This window comes from Sus scrofa, chromosome 10 (genome assembly GCF_000003025.6).
Source record: "Sus scrofa isolate TJ Tabasco breed Duroc chromosome 10, Sscrofa11.1, whole genome shotgun sequence".
In the NCBI taxonomy this organism is placed as follows: Eukaryota; Metazoa; Chordata; class Mammalia; order Artiodactyla; family Suidae; genus Sus; species Sus scrofa.
The window spans coordinates 51,887,590-51,911,278 of record NC_010452.4 but is presented as its reverse complement, the minus strand read 5'-3'; the positions used below and the strand labels follow the sequence as shown (position 1 = coordinate 51,911,278).

General features: G+C 45.6%; 1 protein-coding gene and 1 long non-coding RNA gene across 5 annotated transcripts in view; one reads left to right on the top strand and one right to left on the bottom strand.

Moving 5' to 3' along the window:
- Window positions 554-22,451, top strand: MSRB2 (methionine sulfoxide reductase B2). 2 transcript variants are annotated; one of them, XM_005668153.3, is made up of 6 exons: window positions 554-692; window positions 889-1,029; window positions 8,599-8,699; window positions 14,574-14,650; window positions 20,692-20,839; window positions 21,696-22,451. In XM_005668153.3, exons 1-6 carry the CDS (start codon window positions 569-571, stop codon window positions 21,798-21,800), a joined length of 696 nt encoding a protein of 231 aa, XP_005668210.2. In that variant the 5' UTR covers window positions 554-568; the 3' UTR covers window positions 21,801-22,451. The 2 variants fall into 2 exon arrangements, with proteins under 2 accessions (XP_005668210.2, XP_020920577.1); XM_021064918.1 differs by having other exon boundaries at window positions 657-674.
- LOC110255700 overlaps window positions 11,621-23,689 on the bottom strand; it is a 29,639-nt gene continuing 17,570 nt past the window's right edge. For 2 of the 3 annotated variants that reach the window (XR_002336380.1, XR_002336381.1), the window contains one exon: window positions 11,621-11,875. This is a non-coding gene — a long non-coding RNA (uncharacterized LOC110255700). Of the gene's footprint in view, window positions 11,876-19,097; window positions 19,277-23,689 lie in introns of those variants that run through there. The other variant, XR_002336382.1, reaches the window with a different exon arrangement.

Sequence of the window (23,689 nt, the reverse complement as noted above, 5' to 3'; positions counted from 1 at the left end):
TTCTTCTACAGATAAAAGGCAGGCAGCGAACATGGGAGGGAAGGACCATACATATCCTCCTGCTCCTTTTCAAAAGGAAAGTACATATCAGGAGTTCCTGTCATGGCACAGCAGAAGAGAACCTGACTAGTATCCATGAGGATGCAGGTGTGATCCCTAGCCTCCCTCAGTGGGTGAGAACCTGGCTGTAGTTCGGATTTCATCCTTAGCCTGGGAACTTTCTTATACGGCTGGTTGGTGACCCCTCAAAAGAAAAAAAAAAGAAAAGAAAAAAAAAAAAAGGAAAGCACATATCCATACAAAGAATTGTACAGAAATGTTCCTAGCAGCTTTGTTTCTAATAAGGAAAAATTGGGACCGAACCACATATCTGTCAACACATGACTAGATACATTGTGGTATACCCAGAAAAGTACTCAGCACTAACAATGAATGAAAAATTGTTACACGCAAGAGCAAGAAGGAGTATAAAAATAACTATTCCGAAAGAAAGAAGCCAGACAAAATATTCAAGACTATGCAATTCAAGGCATACAATTCTAGAAAAGTAACCAACTATGGGGGGGGGATGTTGTGGGGCGGGAAGAGGGGAGGAGCTGCAAGGGATCAGGGGAGGAGCTGCGAGAGAGTCACAGAGCTGTTGCGGGGCGGGGGAGAAGATCGCAGGGAGGCAGGTGGCTATATAGGCAAAGGTGGGCGGGAGAAGGCCAAGAAGGGCGGGTAGGGGCAGGAGCACTAATGGGGTTAGGAAGAGGGGTGCAGGTGGTGGGAAAGAACGCGGGGAAGAAAAGAAAAACAGGGGCGGGCGGGAGCGAGGACAGGAGGGGCTGAGTGAGGGTGGGGAGGGGTCGGAGCCTGACGTGTGGGCTGGGCCTCGGGTGTGGGCAGGTCCCGGCGTGCGCAGCAGCGTCATGGCGCGCTTCTTCCGCGCGGGCCCGGGCTTACCCTTCCGAGAGGTGCTCTCGCGGGCAGTGTGGGGTCGTGCCGACAATGGCGGCCTCAGCCCGAAGGTCGGAACCGGAGACGCAGGTAGGACGCAGTCCCCGCCGCCATCTCCCGGCTTTTGGGTTCCCCTCACTCCCTGGGACTTGGGGGCCCAAGTTCTGGTTCTGAACCTGGCAATTCCTTCCTCGAGAAGCTCCTTTGGGGCGCCCCTGCCCGCCCACCGGCTGAGCAAGCGAGCTGTAAGCTCGAAGGGACGTGGACGGGGGCTCACTGACCCCTCTGAGAATTTGAAAATAATCGGTCGTTTCCTCAAACGTGCACTTTTTTTTTCTTTTTTTTTTCTTTTTGCATTAAATGTCAGGCTCCGGATCAGGAACCTCCCGGTGAAGAACCTCGGTGTTGGGCCAGCGGCTCGACCTGCGCTCTCTCTGCTATTACGGCCCCTGATCTGTTGCACGGTCCCCCTCTTCCAGTTATGTCTGGTGCTTCTCGCGTATGAGAAGCAGACAGTGCAGACTTTGCATTCCCGTGGGTCTGCTTCCTCTCTGCTCTGTGTTCCTGTGTTTCCAGGACCCACAGTTGCGTGTGGGCTTGTAATCGGTTCCCCCTTTAACCTGATACCGTTAGTCATTGGCTGAGGTTCGGAACAGGGAAAAGAGCGTGTATTTTCTACAAAATGTCTTTTGCTGCTCTGTGGGATTGGGGTCCGTTTACATTTCATCCTTTAGGACGGAGTCATCTGTGGAGACCTGTGTCAGCTGGCCCCGAATTTCAGATACATTGCAGGGGAATCCAGTTCCCCGTGTCGATTTGCTTTTTGGTCGACTACCCAGCATACTATCTCTGAATCCAACTGTCATGTGTCCGCTGAGGCCATTTAAAGATACCTATCTCTGCTGAAGATGGACCCCGTCAAGTGGAATTCTTTCTATCCCCTGATGTTTTCAAAATGTAGTGGTAAATAAATAAAAGCCCTGGCTCTTGTGGAGTGGAAGCTGACCCAACATGACTTCCGGCCTTGGCCTTCAGACCCCTTGGTGTCTGTAGTCAACCAGTCTGATATTTGTTCTTTGCCAAGCGCTGGTTTCCTGAGAACCACAGGTAATGGGGACATCACAGGTGTGGGCTAGAGCTCTGCTCATTCCTCTTTATAGAGTGATGGCTTCAGTGGAAATTTGTCCTTCATGTTTTTGTTTGTACTTGGTGCTATGGAAACAGCCTTATGACTTGCCTGGGAATCTGAGGGGTGCTTCAGCAACATTAAAATTTGGCCAGACACCAATACAAACAGGAACTGCTGACCTCTCAGACACCCCCCTCCTGAGCCTTTATTCTAAGGAAATAATTCAAAAGAAAAACAAAAGTTATTTGTGCAAAGATGTTTTTAACACCACTACTCTTAAAAACCAGAAACTGGCTAGAACCCAAATGTCCATCATTTAAGGATTTAACTGAACCATTAAAGTTCAATTCAGCCAACTAGTGGGCACCCACTAAAAATGACAGGCAGGTAATAGTTCTGTGGCTAAGGGGATTTCAGTGTGGATAGTTTCACTTACTGGCCCTATGTCTTTGGGCATGTCTTGAACTTGATAAGCTTATACCTATTTTTTTCCTCTGTAAAATAAGGATAAGGATAATAGCAGCCTTGTCCAGAGCAAATGAAAAAAAAAATGTTTTATCAGAATATTGGAACTTAGCCAGCACACAGTAAGCATTAATTCTAATTACACAAATAAGGAGTTCCCATTGTGGCTCAGTGGTTAACGAATCTGACTAGGAACCATGAGGTTGTGGGTTCGATCCCTGGCCTTGCTTAGTGGGTTAAGGATCCAGCGTTGCCATGAGCTGTGGTGTAGGTCACAGATGCGACTCAGATCCCGAGTTGCTGTGGCTCTGGCATAGGCCAACAGCTACCGTTCCGATTAGACCCCTAGCCTGGGAACCTCCATATGCCCTGAGTGCGGCCATAGAAAATCCAAAAAATAAAGATAATAATAATAATTACATGAATAAAGTGTAGCTACCATTTTTTTTTCCCCTTTTGGCCTGTGCATGTGGATGTTCCTGGGCCAGGGATTGAACTCACATCACCAGTGACCTGTGCTACTGCAGTGACAATGCTGGATAATTAATCCACTGTGTCACAAGGGAAGTCTGAAAGTGTAGCTAACCTTTAACCTATGTTGTGGACTTGGGGAAGGTAGAAAGAGAAGATGCTGAAAGTGATAGACCACTGTGCTCCAGTGCTGACATTCCTGAGGCACAAGAGGCAAGGCCCCTATGGTTTTGCCATCCAGACTGACCAAGAACAAACTGAAAAAGCAAAGTAAGAGGTATCCTGGAGAAAACAGTGTTATTTCAGGAAACATTCTTTCTAGAGATCATCTGCTAGGAAACCATTCTGAGCATAAGGTTCAACAGTTCAGTCACTGTGGTGGGAGGGAAGACTAGTCCGCAGATTGGAGTGGGCGGGGACTTCTTTTTATACCTGTTCTTATTAAGTTCCCTTTATGTCAATCAGTATTTATTGCAGTGAGGCTGGCTCACATGGACAGTTGGCAGTAAAGCAACTTTGGCCAGAGGTTAACAAAACCAGAAGGAGGTAACCAAGGGGTGGACCGTATGACCAAGAGTGGGTTTCCTTAAAGGTGAGAAAGTCAAGGCACACCTCCTGGAACGTACGACCAAGAAGAAAGCCTGTGCAAATCACAGCACAAAGAGAAGGGAACCCAAAGGAACCTGAGTCTATCAAAGCATAGCTCCAGGTACAGCTGTATAGCTGTCTAGTACAAAAGCAGCAGGCGAACACTTTTTGGTAATGCAGGCAGCAAGAGTGCAGCGGGATCTGAAAGATGCGCAGCTCCAAAAGGACCAGCTCGAGGTGCAGGGGATGTGGCTTAAGGGCAGAAACCACCTGCACACACAGGAGAGGAGAAGACCAACTCCAAATCCTACTCTCTAGCCAAGACCTGACTTATTCCTGAGGGACACCTTGTGTGTTGTGTGTCATGCACCTAAATGGCTGTGTAGCAAAACTGCATAGAGTTTACCCACAAAGCAATTGTCGTTTTTTTTTTTTTAGGGTCTTACCCACAGCATACGGAGGTTCCCAGCTAGGGGTCCAATGGCATTGCTGTGGCTGTGGTGTAGGTGGAGCTACGGCTGCTGACCTACACCAGAGCCACAGCAATGCCAGATCCAAGTGGCATCTTCGTCCTACACCACAGCTCATGGCAACGCCAGATCTTTAACCCGCTGAGCAAGGCCAGGGATTCAACACGTATCCTCATGGATACTAGTTGAGTTCAGTAACCACTGAGCCATAACGGGAACTCCTATTGACGACTTTAGATAGCTACTCAAGATGATAACAGAGTTTTACAAAGCAATGCAAGCTTAAATGCCAACTAAATGGTGGAAACATTTTCAAATCATTTTAGGCTGTGTTAGCAGAGAAAGGTGTTTTCATTGTTTTAAGAGCAAGTGGGATTGGAACTGGTTTAAATGGATGTGAACTATGTGTTGAAGTGTAAGGGAAGTGGAAGGTCTTCCATTGTAGGCAGTTTTAAAAACTGACAGATGTGTGCATATAATTACATTTTGTAAGGCTTCAGCCAAGGGCAAGACACCAAAAGATGGCCAGTGCCAACGTGAGCCAGTGTGTCAGAGTGACAAGCTTGGACTGGTCACTCTTAGGATTACCCTAAATGGCGGGAAAAAGGAAGGCAAAAGCAAGAGCAGGCTTTGGTAGTTAGAGTGAACTGTCTCCAATTCCTCCTCCCAGAATCATTTTTAAAGTTAAATTCAAAACCAAGTTTCTAGGAGTTCCCATTGTGGCTCAGCAGTAAGGAACCCAACTAGTATCCATGAGGATGCAAGTTCTATCCTAGGCCCCGCTCAGTGCATTAAGGATCTGGTGTTGCCATGAGCTGTGATGTAGACTGGCGGGTGCAGCTCCAATTAGACCCCTAGCCTGGGAACTTCCATATGCTGCATGGTGCAACCCTAAAAAAGCAAAAGCAAAAACAAAAAACAACCAAAAAACCCCCCAAGTTTCCAAATCTGCCAGAGCCCAAAAACTGCACAGTCCCTTGACCCTTTTTTTCTCTCACCTCCACATCTGACCCATCAGCAGATTCTCCGGCTGGACCATCAGACTGTCTGGCATCTGACCACCTTTCAGCTGCTCTACTGCTGCCGCCCTGATCCAGGTCTCCACCTCTCAGCCGGACCAAAGTAGCCTCTGTCGTGGTTCCCCTGCTTCAGTCTTTACCCTGCTTCAATTTTTTAAGTATCTCTGCCACTAATCCTTTTAAAATACATTAGATTATGCCATGCCTCTGCTAACTTTCCATTGACTTCCAGATTCACTCAGAACAAAAGTCTTCCAGTAGCCTTTGAGGCCCTAAATGGTCTAGCCACCATTACCTGTTTGCTGTCAGGTCTATTGCCTTCCCTGCCAGCTCCAGCCGGTAGTCTGGCCTCCGTGCTGTCCTTCAGACATGGCAGGTGCAGCCAGCCTGTTGCTCCTCTTGCCTCCGAGATAGTCACATGGTGTTTGCTCATTTCTTGCAAATTTTTGCTGAAATGTCACCTTCCCAATAAGGCCTTCCCTCACTACTCTATTTTAAATTGTGTGTGTGTATACTCACACATAAACATGTATACACATATATCCTCACACGCTTGAATCTCCTTTGTGATTTTTGAAAACATCATCTGAAGTTTTATATTCTTAGTTAGCTTACTTTACCTCGGCCCTGTAAGGGCAGTGATTCTTGTCTGTTTTCTTTTCTTTTCTTTTTTTTTTTTTTTTTTGTCTTTTTGCCATTTCTTGTGCTGCTCCTGCGGCATATGGAGGTTCCCAGGCTAGGGGTCGAATCACAGCTATAGCCCCTGGCCTACACCAGAGCCACAGCACGCAGGATCCAAGCCGCATCTGCGACCTACACCGCAGCTCACGGCAACGCCGGATCGTTAACCCACTGAGCAAGGGCAGGGATGGAACCTGCAACCTCATGATTCCCAGTCAGATTCGTTAACCACTGCGCCACCACAGGAACTCTTTGTCTGTTTTCTTTACCTCGGTATCCCCAGTATTTAGAATAGTGTCGGTATATAGTAGGTGCTCTGTAAATAGGACCAACCAAATGAAGAAATGAATATTTATCAAATGCCAAGGCACTCTAATATATTCTAGGAATACACTGAACAATGATCAGCTTTTTCAGACTTTCAGCTTCAAGGTGGATGAGCCATCCACACAAATTAACCTGTGATTGATGTGATTAAATAGGTCTATTGTAGAGGCACTGAAGGCTGTGAGAACACAGAGGAAGAGCTTGCAACCCAGACCTGGGGGTGGGGACTGGGGGGCTCAGGGAATGTTTCTTGGAGAAGATAGCATGTAAACTGAGACCAGAGATGGGACATCCTGGAGGAGATACACAGGTGTGGATTTTGTATGGGTCTGGAACTCAGCAGAGAGATCTAGGATGGAGGAAAAATAGGTTAGGAGACTCGTCGTGTGGCTGGTACTTTAAGGATTAAATCACCTGGTGGTGAGGAGGGATGACAGAAGAAAGCCTAGAGGGGACAGACTCCTCTGCAGACACCTGTATTCAAGGGAGGCTCAAGGAAGGAGAGCTGAAGACGGACGCTAAGAGGGAAAAGCTGGAGAGACAGGAGAATTTGGCATCATGGAAGCCAGGGAGTAGATGATACCACGAAAGAGAGAATGTCCAGTGTCACCACGTAGAAGTAGATGGGTGAGGATGAAGGCTTCCTTGGTGTCACTAAGTCCTGGCAGCTCTCTGAGCGCCAGCTCAGTGCAGTGATGAGCTGATGTCTGTGTGTCACACCTGGAGGCACATGATGTCAGCTGGCCCCACTCTCTGTGATGCTAATCTTGCTTACTTGGTTGAGGTGGCGGCTTCTAGAATTTTCCACCTTCAAGGTACAGTTTCTTACTTGTAATTAGTAATCTTTGAGATCATATTTTGAAAATGAGTGATTATTCCATTCTCCAGCGGTCTTTTCACCCAAGGGTTTTAGAATCCCCTGATGATTCCTGCTGAATCCATTTATTATTTTAGTGATTACAGAAGGGTGATTTTATCATTCCTTCTCCATTCATTACTTGGCATTCTGCATGATTACTCTGAAAGTCACTGGGCACTAATAGTTGTCACATAAATACATTTTGCTTCACTCCCCAAGAGATCAGTTCCTGAAAATTTGTGTGTAACTGAGAAATATTTCCATAGGAACCTTTCAGAGGTATATTTCCATAAGAAAAAAGAAATCCCTGTGGCCTTATAAAAAGTCTTAAGAAAGGATAGCTTCTGATATATTTAACGGATAAAAACTCTTAAATATAATGTAAACAACCATAAGCAATCAAAAAAATATAGTACTAAAAATACCATATTGTACAGTATTATTAACCGGTGACCAAGACACAAGTCTTTTTTTCTTTTTTAGGGCTGTACCTGTGGCATATGGACGTTCCCAGGCTAGGGGGCGAAACAGAGCTGCAGCTACCAGCCCATGCCACAGCCACAGCCACGCCAGATCTGAGCCACATCTGTGACGTAGGCCGCAGCTCACAGCAGTACGAGATCCTAAACCCACTGAGCAAGGCCAGGGATTGAACCCACAAATTCATGGATACTAGTCAGATTCTTAACCCATTGAGCCACAAGGGGGACTCCACAAGTCTTTTCTGGCTGATAAATTATTTAGGACTTTCTTTTTTCTAACCTGTAATGAAATTCAGATATGATTTTCTGACATGTTTGATATGTCAGCGGTGACATCACAGGTATTTAACGTTTCATCTTCGGTGCTGCGTTCAAGTTACCAACCCTTGGGGCCTCTGTTTTCTCCTTTGTAAGTTGAGGTGTGCAGATAAGATCCTTTCATACTCTTAACTTCAGATGATTAAAATATTTATTTATTACAACATACATTAGACTTCCTAACCCCCTTTGGCTAAAGAGAGTGTGGTCCTGGTTTCTTTGTTTACACTCATGGGAATGAAAGTAGGAAGACAGAAGCTGAAGGGAGCAGAAGAAAGGAGAACAAGTGGGCAAAGCCCACGAAGCAGGATGATAGATTAAGGTGGGTCTCAGTCCCCTTCCAGGAGTATGTGCTCTAAGAGTCTCTCCTTTTTTCCACCCAAGACAAATTTTTAATAAAGACCTCCCTTGACAGACAAAATCAGAGATATCTTTATAAACCAGCAAGGAAGAGGGGTTTAAAAACCCAGTGATCTTTTCTCTCCAATCCTTCAGCTACTCCCAGCTGTATCTGGACAGGAAATACTCCTCTGAATGTATTAATGGAAAAAGGATAAATTTCTCCCCTTAGGGACCCAAGGAGAATTTATTCTGCATTATTTCATATTTCAGCTGCCTCGTTAGCTTCTGTGCCCCCATGGGACTGGAAAATGGGCTCTCCACGTATTACTCATTTCTCATTAAACTCATGAGTCAATTAAAGCATTTCGTACCTGAGCTTTCTGGTCGCTGTGAAGGAGGAAGGGGTTGTTCTGCTGGGAGATGGTGTACTTTAGGAGAAGGACCAGGGGAGGAAAGATCACTGTGTCTTTCTGTTTTAATCTTTAAAATTTCCTATTTCACAACACAGGGTCCCTTACAAAGCGTGAGCCGTTCCTCTCCAAGAGTGAGTGGCAAAAGAAGCTGACTCCAGAGCAATTCCACGTCACGAGAGAAAAAGGGACAGAACCGGTGAGCTGCGCTGCTGTTCAGTTTCTGAATAGCTGTGCTGGGGGTGGGGGAGGACAGGTGGGAAAAGGTCTCACAACAGGACCAGTGCGCTGCTCTAGGACGCCCTCCATTGTACCCCCTCCCTGGGCATCAGCATCCATCCACTTGTGCCAACCAGAGACCTTCCTCTGGACCCACCGCCCTCCATCACCTCGTCCTCCCATTCTGCCCCCTAAATGACCTTCCCATCACTCTGCTTCTCTCTGCTGCTCTTGCCTCCGGGCTGGTCCCCAGCCCACCCTCCCTGGCTGGTGTGCAGCGGCCTCCAGCTGTTTTCCTCACAGCTGTCTTTCCTCCTCGCCTCGCCATTCTTTGCAAGGCCACCAAAGAGATCTTTTGAAATCACAGATCTGACCACGCCACCCCCTGCTTGAAATCTTTAGCGGCTTCCCACTGCTTTCAAGGTAAAGAGAACAGTTTAAAACTGGCTGATAAGGCCCCAGAGACTCTGGCCCCTACCCCCTACCTCCGTCCTGGTCCTGGAATCCCGCCCCTTTGCCTCTTGATCACTGCCCTCCTTTCAGCTCTCAGACCCTGGGCTCCCCTCTCCCTTCAGGCCCTTTCACCTTGTGTCCTCCTCCCCTCTCCCTCCCTCCCCCGACCTCCTTCAGATCTACCTTTCAGCTCCCAGCCCCATCTCACTCCCACAGGGAAGCCTTGTCGCAGCCCGCGCTGGGTTTACTTCTACCAGCACTTTCCCTTCTTCGCATCTGCCCGGTTGTTGGATTGTCCCTAGCAGGTGACGTGGTGACTGCAGCTAGTAGGCGCTCACAAAATAAACGCTTGTGAATGTCGGATGACTGCAGGCCAAGGGGTGGACACGTTATTGAACCGCCTTCAACAACTCAGCTTTCTTTCATTTCCTGGGAGAACAGCCCTCAGGGGTTCCTCAGTGTAATGTCCTTTTATGGCATGCGCTTCCCAACACACAGTCTGCCTTGGGCCCAAATACGGCCCCTGGAATATGGGTGCTGAACCAGGTCATTAGCTGTTTTCATCTGTGAAGCAGACCACAGAGTGGACCACAGCACAGTGGTTTTGAAAGTCATAGAATAAATACTTCTGTCTTTGAACTTACCGGCAAAACTCAGGGAGCTGTGCGTGTGCCCGTGGCCTCATAATCGTGGTCTCACCCTCAACTTTGCCACCGATGCTAAAGCCATTAGACAGGCCAGCAGAAACTGGTAGACTCTCGTGAAATACTGGTATTTTTGAAAACTTCCTGCGGGTGGAATTTTCGTAAAGGCTTCACCAGGAAAGAGACTCCATTAGCCATTATGCAGGTAGCATAAGGGAGCCACACGTGCTGCTCTGTGCAGTTGTGCATATTCCCGGGGTGTGCTAAGGGGCCTGTTCTGAGGGATGGAGCCAGACAGGGATTGGAGCTGGAGACGGCAGCCTGGAGATGAGCTGCCAGCTGTTTAGGAGAATAAATATGTGGGGTTCTCAAACAGATGGCGTAATAAACTCTGTGCATTTGGCCATTTTACAAAATGAGCATCATCCATTATTTTAAGTAATGTTATAAATCCCTTTCAGTTGATCCATTTCCACATTTAACTTTTTCGGACACTGCAGAATGATAAGCCTCAGTTAGCTCCAGGAGGCTAAGGAAAGATAAGTAAAACACCTAAGCTTTCTGTTTGGTGACTCAAAATTAAAATTCTGTTGCCCATACTTTTGATTGGGCAGCAGTAATTTGCGAGCACTCTGCCAGCACAATGAAGGGGTCTACAGCCCAGTCAAGCAACAACTAAAAGTCAGATTATCAATAAAAAGCAGGTTTTATGCAGGTCATTCTTGGCCTTCCAGATCTGCTGTCCACATGCTTCTCTCTGCTCTGAGCTCTGGGAAGACAAACCAGCTCCCTTGCTCCTGGCCCCTGGGAGATGCCAGCGACATCAGAGGGCTTGGCAGAGAGTCAGGGAGCCAAGGGCCTGCCAGGGCTGTGTTCCTCCCATGCAGGGGGCAGCTCCTGCAGCAGCCCTCACCTCCAGCCGTGGCCTCGCAGGGCTTGGTGCCTGTCCCCTTCTGTGTCCCACAGGCTTGGTAGGGTTGCAGGTTCTCAGTCACTGCCCAGGGGTGCTTCACCTTCCCTTGCTGGTCTCCATCAGCCCTGTCTCCATCTTTGTAAATTGTTCTTTGTGAGATTATCTGCCAAGCATCTCTTTTGAGTGTGTCAGCTGTTCCCAGTGGTGTGTTGTGTTGACAGGATCAAGGAAGGGAGAACTCGCATTGGTCCACACAGTCTCCAGCAGTTCGGCTGCTGTAGCAGAATGCCATTCACTGGCCGGTTTCAACAACAAACAGAGATTTCTCACAGTTCTGGAGGCTGAGAAATTCAAGGTCAAGGTGCCAGCCAATTTGGTTCCTGATAAGGCCCCTCTTCCTGGTTTGCACATGGCCACCTGCTTGTCGTGTCCTCACATAGTGGAGAATGCGGCCATCTCTGTCATGTCTCTTCCTCAAGGGCACTAGTCCCATTCGCAAGGGCTCACCCTCAGCACCGAATCACCTCCCAAAGACTCCACCTCCTGCTGTCATCACACTGGGGGGTAGGGCTTAGACAGGAATTGGGGGGGCACACACATACTCAGTCCTCAGTATAAGGGGACTTATCTTGGGGGGGGGTATTGGGGGGTTATCATGGAAGTCATTCTGTCTCTGAATCTGAGCCCCTCCGGTACAGTCATTTCATTTCTCTCTTCTAAATAATTCTTGAATCTCTCCTTGTCTTTTATTTCCACTGCTCCTGCCACAGTTAAATCCAGGCCTGAATTGGTGGCCGTTTGACTCTCCTTTGCCTCCAGTGTCTTCCTGCCCCCACTCTGACCCATTCTTCATGTAGATGTCAAGTGCTCTTGCTAAAAACCAGCTCTGATCGTGTGCGCACCCAGTTTAAAAGTTTCCAGTGGCTTTCCATTTTCAGTAGGATGGTCTCATCATGGTCTCATCAGAGCCACTACAGTGGGTCCTCCCCACCTGCACAGTGACTTCCTTGCGCTTCTCCCTACTGCCCTGTTCTGTCATGTGGGCCCAGCCCAGGCTGCTCAGTCTGTCTGAAATACACTGTCTTCCTCTTCTCTGATTAATTCTTACTCTTCCTTCAAAACGCAGTTTAGTGTCTTGGCATTTTTCTGTAAACACCAATTAGCCATGCAATGAAAAGTAATGATGATAAAATCTAAAGGAAAAGAAAATTCTGGAGTTCCTATTGTAGCTCAGCAAGTTAAGGACCCGATGCTGTCTCTTTGAGGATGCAGGTTCGATCCCTGGCCTCACTCAGTGGGTTAAGGGCCCAGCATTGCTGTGGCTGTGGTATAGGTTGGCAGCTGCAGCTCAGATCGACCCCTCGCCTGGGAACTTCCATATGCCACTGGTGTGGCCTTAAAAAGAAAAAAAAAAGAAAAAAGAAAACTCTGATCTCAGGCCTCTCAGACATTACCTGGTACAGAAAGCCTTCGAGGAAATTCCCTTAGTAGTAAAGGAACTAGTGCCACCCTCACCCCCTGCTAACCTCTCCGTCAGAGCTGCTGTCATTCAGTCTGCCAGCTGTCAGCTCATGTGTCTCATTCCAACTCAGTAGCAGATTCCAAGCATAGGAACTGTGATTTGGTTTGGTCTGGTTTTTCTATCTCTGCAACCTTAGCACCCAGTCCAGCACTGGGTACACACTAGATTTTCAAATAAATACTGGAGTGAACAAGTGCACTCGAAGCTGATTCTGGCCCTAAATAAGTGATAGGACTTGCAGAAAGAGAAAGACAAATACCATATGATATCGCTTATATCTGGAATTTAATATACGGCACAAATGAACCTTTCCACAGAAAAGAAACTCATGGACTTGGAGTACACACTTGTAGTTGCCAAGAGGGAGGAGAAGGGAGTAGGATGGACTGGGAATCTATTGCATTTGGAGTAGATAAGCAATGAGCTATCTATTCACTTGTGATGGAACATGATGGAGGATAATGTGAAAAAAAGAATGTATATATATGTGTGACTGGGTCACTTTGCTGTACAGTAGAAATTGACTGTAAACCAACTATAATGGAGAAAATAAAAATCATTTAAAAAAACTGATAGGACTTGGATAAAATCAGGGAGGAAGGGTGAAAGTGCAGACCTCAGGCAAGGAGGCAGAGGAGAAATGTCATTTCATAGAATATGTCAGCTAAGGATTCTTTTATACATATATATTTTTTTTACTTACTCTGCTAACAGTTCCGTGTCACTCCAAGTGTCCCTGCAGTGACTAAATTATATTTTGACTATTATCAGACTGTCCAGATCCTGGGAGTAGCTTTTCTACATCAGCTTCAGGTCTGGGTAGCCCTTTGGCGGGTGTGTCTCATCGCCCAGGTGAGAGGGATGTGAAACTTCCTCTTTCTTACAGATGCCCCTTTGTGCCAGCCTCAGTACCAGCATTCAGGGGATGGGCCCTAACAAGTCCAGCTCACTACTCTCCGATGTTTGCAACCAAGCTCAGGGGTTTTATTTTTTAATTTTTTTTTTCATTTATGAGTTTTTTGGTTTTTCGTTGTTTTGTTTTTTGTTTGTTTGTTTTTGGCTTTTTAGGGCTGCAGGTGCAGAACATGGAGGTTCCCAGGCTAGGGGTCGAATCAGCTCTACACCGTAGCCACAGCAACGCCAGATCCGAGCCACTTCTTCAAACGACACCACAGCTCATGGCAACATCCTTGACCCACTGAGTAAGGCCAGGGATCAAACCTGCGTCCTCATGGATACTAGTCAGATTCGTTTCCACTGCACCACAACAGGAACTCCAAGCTCAGGGTTTTTAAAGAGGGGAAACATCCAAGTGTGCCCAGATGCCCGGCTCAGTGGGTTCGTCTGAAATGGACTGTTACGCAGTTCCATGAAACCGTGCTGTTTCTCCCACCTCAGGGAATGTGAGTTGTTGGACCTGTGACTCTGTCGAGGTGGGAGGTCTAGAGAGGGCTGCTTATTTCCCGAGTCAGCTCTGGGACTGGGCGACCTGTCCTGTGCCTCATTTTCTTTGCCATACCATGAGACGGTGCCCACCACCAGACAGTGCTGGCAGATCTTCACACTTGGCTTGTGCAAGAGTTTCTTTTTCTTGAAATTTCTTAGAGGAGATGATGAAAGGAATTGGGCCAAAAATAATCTTTTTTTTTTTTTCAAACAATAAAATCAGTTTAAAAAATAACATTAAAAAAGAAATTAGACTTGGCTCACTCATTGTCTCAAATCTCCTTATCTTCTTGGAACCTCTATGTTCCTTAAGCCACAATGAACATGGTAATTTCATCTAAGTAGTAACTCAGGCATTAGGAGAATCTAGCTCATTATTTAGCATTTATTACGTATTCAGTGTCCTCAGCACCACAGGAAGCATATTAAAGGCACAACCCCAATCGCAGTGAGCTTTGCTTTTTATGTATCTATATCCTGTCTTTAATTGGAGATTTCAAAGTGTTTCAGACAGTGGACTAGATTCCTGTTGTATTAGCTCTTTTGAAATGGACACCATGATTTTACACAATCCAGAAGCCCGTTCTCTCATTTTTTCATGAGCTTTGATGTTTTGGGATGAAAGGTACTACATAAATACACAGCATTATTAATGTCATAATTTGAATATTTAGCACAATAAAGGCCGGTTGTAAACAAGCCTGCAGACTGCTTCACCAGGCACATTGTAATTTTCTCTCTGGTAATATTTGCACTTTGTCAAATTAATACAAATATGCCTTTCTTGGGGGACCTCATCTTGGATTGAGATCTGCTGTTTCATGTCCCGCCCCTGTTATGAGAAACCTGAACATGATGTATCGACTTTACTGTCAGCCTTTCAGTGGGACCTACCTGAATAACAAGGAAGCAGGAATGTATCACTGTGTGTGCTGTGACAGCCCACTCTTCAGGTAAGAAGCTCAAGAGGTACCAAAGAAGAGTAAGCTTCTAATTTCACACAGCTCTGTCTCTTGGGGCCTTGGATAAACACATACCTGTGTTGTTTTTAATTGCCCTTCTCATTTGGCCTGGTTGCTATAAGGAGGGCTGTTCATTTACGAGTCTTGCCTGTCCTGATTATTTCTAGTGTTTTAGAGCAATTAATTTCTTAGCCGATATTCTTTCTTTCCGTATCCCCAAGAAATAGCAAAAAAAATAAAACTTGGTGGGCACCTTAAGATAAAGCTATTAGCATTGTTTTTCCCCCTGGGAAAGTATTTAAAGAAATTTAAACGATAATGGTATTTGGTTGGCCATGTGATTAAAACTCTCTCTCTCCCAGGGGAAAAAAAAAAAATGGGTTTATAATTTAATTTAGGAAATGTAGAATTTTATGAGGATAGATTCCCCGCAGTGCTTGACAGTAGTGAATACCATGCCCTCGTCTATATAGCTAAAAGTAAATTTAATTGTCCCTTGATTTCAAAGCCTCTTTTAAGTCAATCAGGATCTGAAATCTCTCAACAAAGGCTTTTTTGTTTAGACATGCAGGAAACAGTCTAAAAAAAAGTAGATTCGATGAAGAAGAAAGGAAAACATCTTTGAAGTCCTGTTTTTCAGAACTTCAAAGATGTTTTCCTTTCCTTTGCCTCAACCCCAAATTGGTTTAGAATAAAATATAAATCAAGCCAGTTCTGTGCATCTTCCATTAGGAAGTGCTTCATCATGTGCTTTGGGCTTTGCACAGACTGGGCTTTCCTGGACTGCTGGCTGCTAATGGGGGCTGAATTTGGAAAGCCAGACCCCACTTGCAAGGATGAGGAACAATCAGGATTGATCTTCCTTCATGCTCACAGCAGGGCAGGCCTTTGCCGGGATTCATTCACTGTCAGTGGCTGGTGAGGAGACAGCTAACACGGCAGTCAGCCTGCAGTGGCCTGGGGAAAGCTGGGAGACATCGGTTAATTTTGACACAGTAAAATGGATGCATATTTCTGAGCTATGATTCTTTGACCTTTGATTCTCTTAAAAGGGGAGGAGTGGGACCTTGAGATGGCCAACCTGCTTTCAGCCAAGAATCCTATTGTAAAAGTGTAAAGGGCAGCCTTGCGCCTATGGTAACCAGATGTTCTTTCCATCTTTGAACTGGGAAGGCAGAAGACGTGAGCATGTTCGACATTTTAGTCTTTGTTTTTGGACTTCATTGGTGTTCCAGTTTCTGCACCTGTGAAGATGACACTTTCTTCCAACCCAGTGCCCAACATCCTGCCTCACCACGCAGGCTCTGTTGGGAGATGTCCTGTATCTGCCCCATCCACTCTGGTGGCCAGCGGTCACATGTGGCTGTTGGGTACTCCAGGTGTGGCTGGTGTGGCTGAAAAACTGAACTTTTTTTTTTTTTTTGTCTTTTTGTTTTTTGTTGTTGTTGTTGCTATTTCTTGGGCCGCTCCTGTGGCATGTGGAGGTTCCCAGGCTAGGGGTCTAATTGGAGCTGTAGCCACCAGCCTACGCCAGAGCCACAGCAACGCGGGATCCGAGCCGCGTCTGCAACCTACACCACAGCTCACGGCAACGCCGGATCCTTAACCCACTGAGCAAGGGCAGGGACCGAACCCGCAACCTCATGGTTCCTAGTCGGATTCGTTAACCACTGCGCCACGACGGGAACTCCTTTTTTTTTTTTTTTTTTTGTCTTTTTGTCTTTTGTTGTTGTTGTTGCTATTTCTTGGGCTGAACTTTTAATTTTATTTAATTTTAACTAATTAAACTTAAAAGACCACATGTGACCAGTAGCTCCTGTATTAGCACAGTGCTAGTCTAAATTAAGGGAGTGACCATCCCCAGGTAGTAAAGCAGCCAAGACTAACAAGAAAACCAGCCAGTTCTCCAAAAGCCCTTTTTACTAAGGGCCTGGTTTACTGATCTGCCAATTTACCAACCTTATTTGTTTTTAATCATTTCATCTTAGTTGCAGTTTGCATTTTCGTTTCTTAAGGACTTGTTTGTTCCATTTTTTTTTTCTCCTGTTGCTGTTGCATCTGAGACTGAGGAAAATAAGAGTATATTCACATGACCCTTATGTTCCAGAATATACTTTTGTTAAAGATGCATTTGTTTATGGGTGAGATAATGTTGTAGAATGGTTAAGTCTGTAGACATACATCCTGGCTGTGTGACCTTGGGCAAGTTTCTTAACCTCTCTGTGCCTCAATTTTTCCCACCTGTAAAGTAAGGGCGAGAGTAGTACTGAATTTACTAAGTTGTTGAGAGGATTAACTGAGTTATGAGTTAATACATAAGGAAGTACAGGAGCAATGCCTGACACATAGCAAGCACCCAGTACATGTTAGCAGTGATATATTCTTAGAGACAGAGCCTTCTTAGGGCTGTATACATCCATGTGTCTGATAATGAGGAACTCTTGAGAATCTCTTTTAATCAGTGAGAATCTATAAATGAAGACTACATTCCTGACAGCGCTTCCCATTCAAGAGGGTAGGTAGCCATCGGGAAATAGGAATTCTTGTTGGAGCCCTCATTCTCCTTTCCTGTCCCCAGTCTCCAGCCTCAGGAATGGAGAGCAGAGGCAGAAATAAACATTCCTTCACATAAACATAAGAAATAAACATTCCTTTAGATGCTTGTTTAGAGTCAGAGCTGAAAAGTCAATCAAAGCTGGACCATTAAGGAATCAAGTGGACGAGGGACTGTTGGTTCTTAGCCGCTGGGCTCCTTGCTGCCTGCAGACTTCCCTTCACGCTGAGCCAATGTGCACGTTCTAGGGGGGCTGCTGAGACATTTAATGTTCAGAGACATTAAATCCAGGGTTTCCAGGTCAAGAGCACTCTTGGGATGTTATCACTCCCCTGGGGACTCCAGACTGTCACTCTGTTAACCTTGGAATTATGTGACTTTGCCCCCTCCCCTGCTTCCTCTATTCTCCTCCTTCCCCCCCAACACTGATTCTGGAGGTGTGTATTAAAATCTACTGCGAGATTGCAGGTTTCATGGTCCTAAACCTTTTTAGAGTAGAAGTAAACTGAGAGCTGAATATTAGTTCCCTTTTTACAGAACACCCTGACATCTTTGTATGTTGTAGTAACTACGTAACATTGTTAACCCTTCATGTGCTCCCATTCCTTCAAATGAATGGAAATTCTTCTATACCATGAGGGGTGTTATCACCAAGTGCCTCTGCTTTTGGTTTGCAGGCTGTGGAATTTCCAGAAATGAAGATTAAAAACAAGGCAGATATATCTAACAAAGCTAAACAAAAGAAACACCTCTAAGAGTATACAAATAAAGAGATCCAGAATTGTTTCAGTTTTTCAAGGAAAGGCCTTACAATCTGTAATCATTTAAATACATACATTGAAATTTCTAATTAGCCTTAATATTTAAGTTTCTATTCTTAGATTAATCTATGATGGGCCTGGTCAAATCTCCAGATTCTATTAACTGCATCAATAAAGGTTTATTGTTTCCTGTATAATGTTTTAAATGACCTTTTATTAGTCTTAGATTCATTCATTTAAAAAAGTATTATATTCATAATTCTTCATCAAAATTCCTTTCATGATCACTACTTTATACATAATGTTGCGGGTGGAAAAGCTACGATCAAAAGATACTGAACATGTTTTTCCCTGGACCAGGGTGGCTCGGATGAATATTTTGGAACTCTTGGAAAAGGAAAGGGGTTGCAAAGAACCCAGTGTGAATGTGCAGCCACTTCTCACTGGACCCACAGCTGCTCAGATTCCAGGGATATCTGTTATTAGGAATAATAATGATGTTTAAAAGTAGTAGCTGCTGACTTAGGTACCACGTGTCTGACACCGCGCTAAAGGCACTGGATGTAGAAAGCACTTCAGTGAATCCTCTCAGCAACCCTGTGAGAGAACAGTGCCATTGCTGTCCTGTAGATGAGGGCACAGAGGCTTTACCAGATGAAGTAACTTGCCAAGGTCACACAGACCTAACTCGCAGAGCCTGGATTCATACCCGAGTCGCTCAGAAGCCAGCCTCGGAGTTACCTCTGCGTCTCTTCAAATGTTCCTGGGATCTTTTCAGGGGCTTTTCAGGTTCCCCTTTTTCCAGCTGCATATGTGCCAGACCATGTCCTCCTCCCACACTTCAGTCAAAACGACACTGCAGGAGTTCCCGTCGTGGCGCAGTGGTTAACGAATCCGACTAGGAACCATGAGGTTGCGGGTTCGGTCCCTGCCCTTGCCCAGTGGGTTAATGATCCGGCGTTGCCGTGAGCTGTGGTGTAGGTTGCAGACGCGGCTTGGATCCCACGTTGCTGTGGCTCTGGCGTAGGCCGGTGGCTACAGCTCCGATTCGACCCCTAGCCTGGGAACCTCCATATGCCGCGGGAGCGGCCCAAGAAATAGCAACAATAACAACAACAACAACAAAAGACAAAAAAAAAAAAACAAAAAAAAAACAAAACGACACTGCAGCAGACTGAATGCACAAGCACGCAGCCTGAGGCGGTGGTCTTTTTTTTTTTTTTAGCTACACATTAATGAGATTTGCAAAGTTATAAAACAATGCAGCTCTTCTCACTAAGTGTTTCAGTTTGGAAAATAGAACTGTTTGTTGTAAAAATAGATTATTTATGTTAGCATGTAATGAATGTATTATTTAAAAAATAATTTCTTGCATAAGTCTTTTAAAAGTTCTCACTTGTAATTTCTAATTTGTTAAGTATTGATAGACATAGTGAACAAAAGCTCTCAGAGATCCTAAATAATTGTTTAGTACCGGGGCGGGGGCGGGGCAAGACCAGACTGAAAACCACTGTCTTACACTAGACTTTCTAGTGCTGGGGTTTGTGCTGAGCTTCCTAATATGCTCATAGTCTGGGGGTTTGATTATTTCCCATCTTTTCTCCTTCTTTACCCAGGTGTTTTGTTTTGTTTTGTTTTGTGGTCTTTTTAGGGCCACACCTGCAGCATATGAAGGTTCCTAGGCTAGGGGTCTAATTGGAGCTGCAGCCGCTGGCCTACACCACAGCCACAGCAGTGCCAGATCCGAGCCTTGTCTGCAACCTACACCACAGCTCATGGCACTACTGAATCCTTAACCCACTGAGTGAGGCCAGGGATTGAATCTGTACCCTCCTGAATCCTAGTCGGATTCGTTTCTGCTGAGCCAAGACCGGAACACCACTCAGTGGTTTTGTTTGTTTGTTTGTTTTTTTCCTGAGTTTACAGTCCACTTCATGTCTCGCTTCCGTAGATAAAGCCATTTCCCTGCCACTTCACCTTTTAAAAATCTGCTTACCTGGAGTGATTTAAGGGAGCTCATCTTTCAGAGCACTCAGCGGGTCTTTGATGAGTAGATGTGCTTGTTGTCCCCGCCTCACCCTCAGCACCATTCTTCCCTGTGGGGCTTCCCCAGGAAGGTCACTGCCATGATGACTCTGAGTGCCCAGGCTTATCTAAACCCTCAGTACATATGCATAAGGTAGATATTATTATCCCCATGTTACAGATGCGAAAACTGAGGCTTGGAGAGGATAAGCAGCCCTCCGATTTTCACACGGCTGCAAGTGGCAAAGACAGCCCTTGAACCCCAAAGGCAGTCAGGCTTTGCGTTTAGAGAACCCAAGGTTCCCATTGCTGAAGATGGCTCTCACCAGTCCTCCTTTGACTGCTGGTATTTCATTTGATTCCCCCTTTGCTACAATTAGAGCATGTGGATTTGATCTGTTTCCAAACAAGCAGCAGTTCACAAAGCGCCTCTGTTTTTGGTCCTTGTTGGACACTGAGAGGGATGCCTTCAGCATCAAAGGAACAAGAAATCCTTGACCTGCCAGGCAGCATCCTTAATAGTGGAGGTGTGGTGGGCCGAATTCCTAGAAGGGATTTTTTCATGGAACTGGCCCTGGGATCTGGCAGAGGATGAGGGAGTCAGATTGTGCTCCCTGGAAATGAGTTGGGGCCCTGGATGCTCTTTGTAAGTTAGCAGTCTTAGCAGCTGTGGTGTTGTGAATGTCTGACAGCTCTGAGAAAAAGTACTGCTCTGGCACTGGATGGCCTTCATTTTCTGAGGCTCACGGCACATCTGGCTCTGATGAGAGTGACACAGGGATCCTGAGACGTGTGGACACCTCGCTGGGAACAGCTCGCACGGAGGTTGTCTGCAAGCAGGTGGGTATCTTTGCTTTGTTTTGTTTTCCCCAATGCTGCCCCAAGCGCCACAGAGAGCTCTCTTGTCCTTACGTGTCAGGTGCTGCGCCACGGGAGTGCTCTTGCCACAGAAGCACTTTGGGTTTCTCCCGCGCTGCAGCTGGTCCCTCTTTCCCATCTCCCTAGGCCTGCAGATACAAGGAGCCTTTCCTGGCTCTGCCTTGCAAAGGCAGGAACTGTGCGAGGATCTGAAAGAGCTGACCCTCCACGTTCTGTTGAGCAGGGACAGGCAGCAGGAAGGCCCAGTGTGGCTGGCCCTCTCCTCCCCCTTCCTCCTCTGCAGTGTGTCACCAGCAGGCAGAGCAACACTGTGGGTGTCATGAGAGTGCCATTCCTCCTGTGAGCCTGGGAGGAGAGAGCGGCTTAAATCCAAACAGGATTTTGATATCCTTGGGTGCTCAAATATTCTGGTTTTGGAAGATCCCAGAGGCAAGCAGATAAACAAAACAATAATAATACACTGGCTACAAGGTTACCGAGTATTTACCCAGGAACTGTGCCAGTGCTTTAAAGGTACTGTATCCATGAACCATCACAACAACTCCATCACGTAGGTATAATCATCATCCCCATTTTATACACGAGTAAATGAAGGCCTAAGGTAAGTCATTTGCTCACATTCTCACTGATAAAGTAGAAAGCTATTTACCACTGCTGGGCTCTGCTTCCTTTCATAATCAAATTCTGACGCGATGGGCTTTTTCCACATCCTGATGTCAAAGACTGGAGTGGGGCGGTCATGTGAGGTTCATCTGTCTGGTTTTACATAAAGAGCCTTGTCCTAGTTGAGCAATGACAGAGGCTTCTCTCCTTCTAGTGCGAAGCTCACCTTGGCCATGTGTTTCCTGATGGACCTGGGCCTACAGGTCAGAGGTTTTGCATCAACAGTGTGGCACTCAAGTTCAAACCAAGGAAACACTGACCATCGCCAGGAGTCCCTTTCTCTTCCACCCTCTCATTTCCAAACTCGATTTTCATAATTTATGCAAATGACTAGTTTTATTAATGACCAAACTAGGCTAAGCTTGCTGGCATACCTTCTCTAATTCATTACCTGGAGTCAGCTCCACCCTGGCTCTGGCTCTGACTAGAATTTCACGGAATGACAGAGGGGCAGTCCTTTCCCTTAAATCAACATCTGTGGGCTTTGCCAGGACCAGAGGGCATGACTCTTTGGGGACATTAGGAGGCTGATGGATAAGCCAAAGAACTCCTATAAAACTATGCTGAATTTTCCATTGCAGTCAAGTGTTTCACAGACATGTATAGGTGAGAGGTCAAACGAGAAGAGGAATGAAAATACGGGATGAGGATGATCCACAGTCCCAGTGTGGAAAAGGCAATAAGGAGGCAGGTTGTGGACGAGCTGCGTTTGGGGAGGCACATGTGGGGATCCACGGGATGCAGGAGATTTTTCCCAAAACCTTAGACTGTCTTGAACATTCTAATTCCAACCTCTCTACCTGCAACTAACTTTCAATGGGCGTTTGTTAAACTTTAGTGATAATGAATACAAGTGGCTACAAAGTTAAACTTTAAAATGTTCAAATAAAATATTTAAATTTGTATTTGCTTTCTGTCTAAGTCTGGGAAGTTGCCCTTTCTTAAAAATGACTGAATCAGGGGAGTTCCCGTCGTGGCGCCGTGGTTAACAAATCCGACTAGGAACCATGAGGTTGCAGGTTCGGTCCCTGCCCTTGCTCAGTGGGTTAACAATCCGGCGTTGCCATGAGCTGTGGTGTAGGTTGCAGATGTGGCTCGGATCCTGCGTTGCTGTGGCTCTGGCGTAGGCCGGTGGCTACAGCACCGATTCGACCCCTAGCCTGGGAACCTCCATATGCCGCGGGAGCAGCCCAAAGAAATAGCAAAAAGACGAAAAAAAAAAAATCAACCAAATGTCAGTAAACAATTAGATCACATAGTAGTAAGTATTTGGTTACACCAAATGCTAATAGCAACTCAGGTGCTTTTTATAAATTGAGAGTCTTGATAGTTTGTTACTGAAAGTGTTTAAAATCATTTTCTTTGAGAATTTGTGGGCAGAAATGAAGCTTAAATATTCCATTTTTCTCTTTATTATCATGTTCTGCATTATGAACTCTTCTTTTAGCAGTTACCCTGGACAGGCATCCTTAACTTGTTACAGTCAAACAAAAAAATACTACTTTTTTTTTTTACTTTTCCAAAGTGTTAACTTTAGAATACTAACTTCATGACTACCTCCCATATTTTATGTTACCATTGTCATGTATTTAATTTTACACACATTTAAACCCCACAAATCATTACTTTATATGTTACTATTCACTTATATTTACCTACATTTTTGCCCTTTCTGAAATCCCATGTTTCCTTGTGGGATTTTTTTTTCTTCTACTCAAGGAACTCTTTTTACTTTTTCTTTTAGTTAATGATTTCTCATGATGAATCTTCTCAGTTTTTATTGGTGAGAAAATGTATTTATTCTCCTTTCATTTTTTTAAAGCTTTATTGAGGTACAATTGATATGCTAAAAATTGCACATATTTAATGTATAACTTTTGGTCTTTCACTTTTGAAGAATCCTTTCCCTAGACATAGCATTTTAATTTGGAGAAATTTTTTTTTTTTTTTTGGTCTTTTTGCCATTTCTTGGGCCACTCCCGCGGCATATGGAGGTTCCCAGGCTAGGGGTAGGATTGGAGCTTAGCCACTGGCCTACTCCAGAGCCACAGCAACTCTGGATCCAAGCCGCATCTGCAACCTAAACCTCAGCTCATGGCAGCGCCAGATCCTTAACCCACTGAGCAAGGCCAGGGATTGAACCCACAA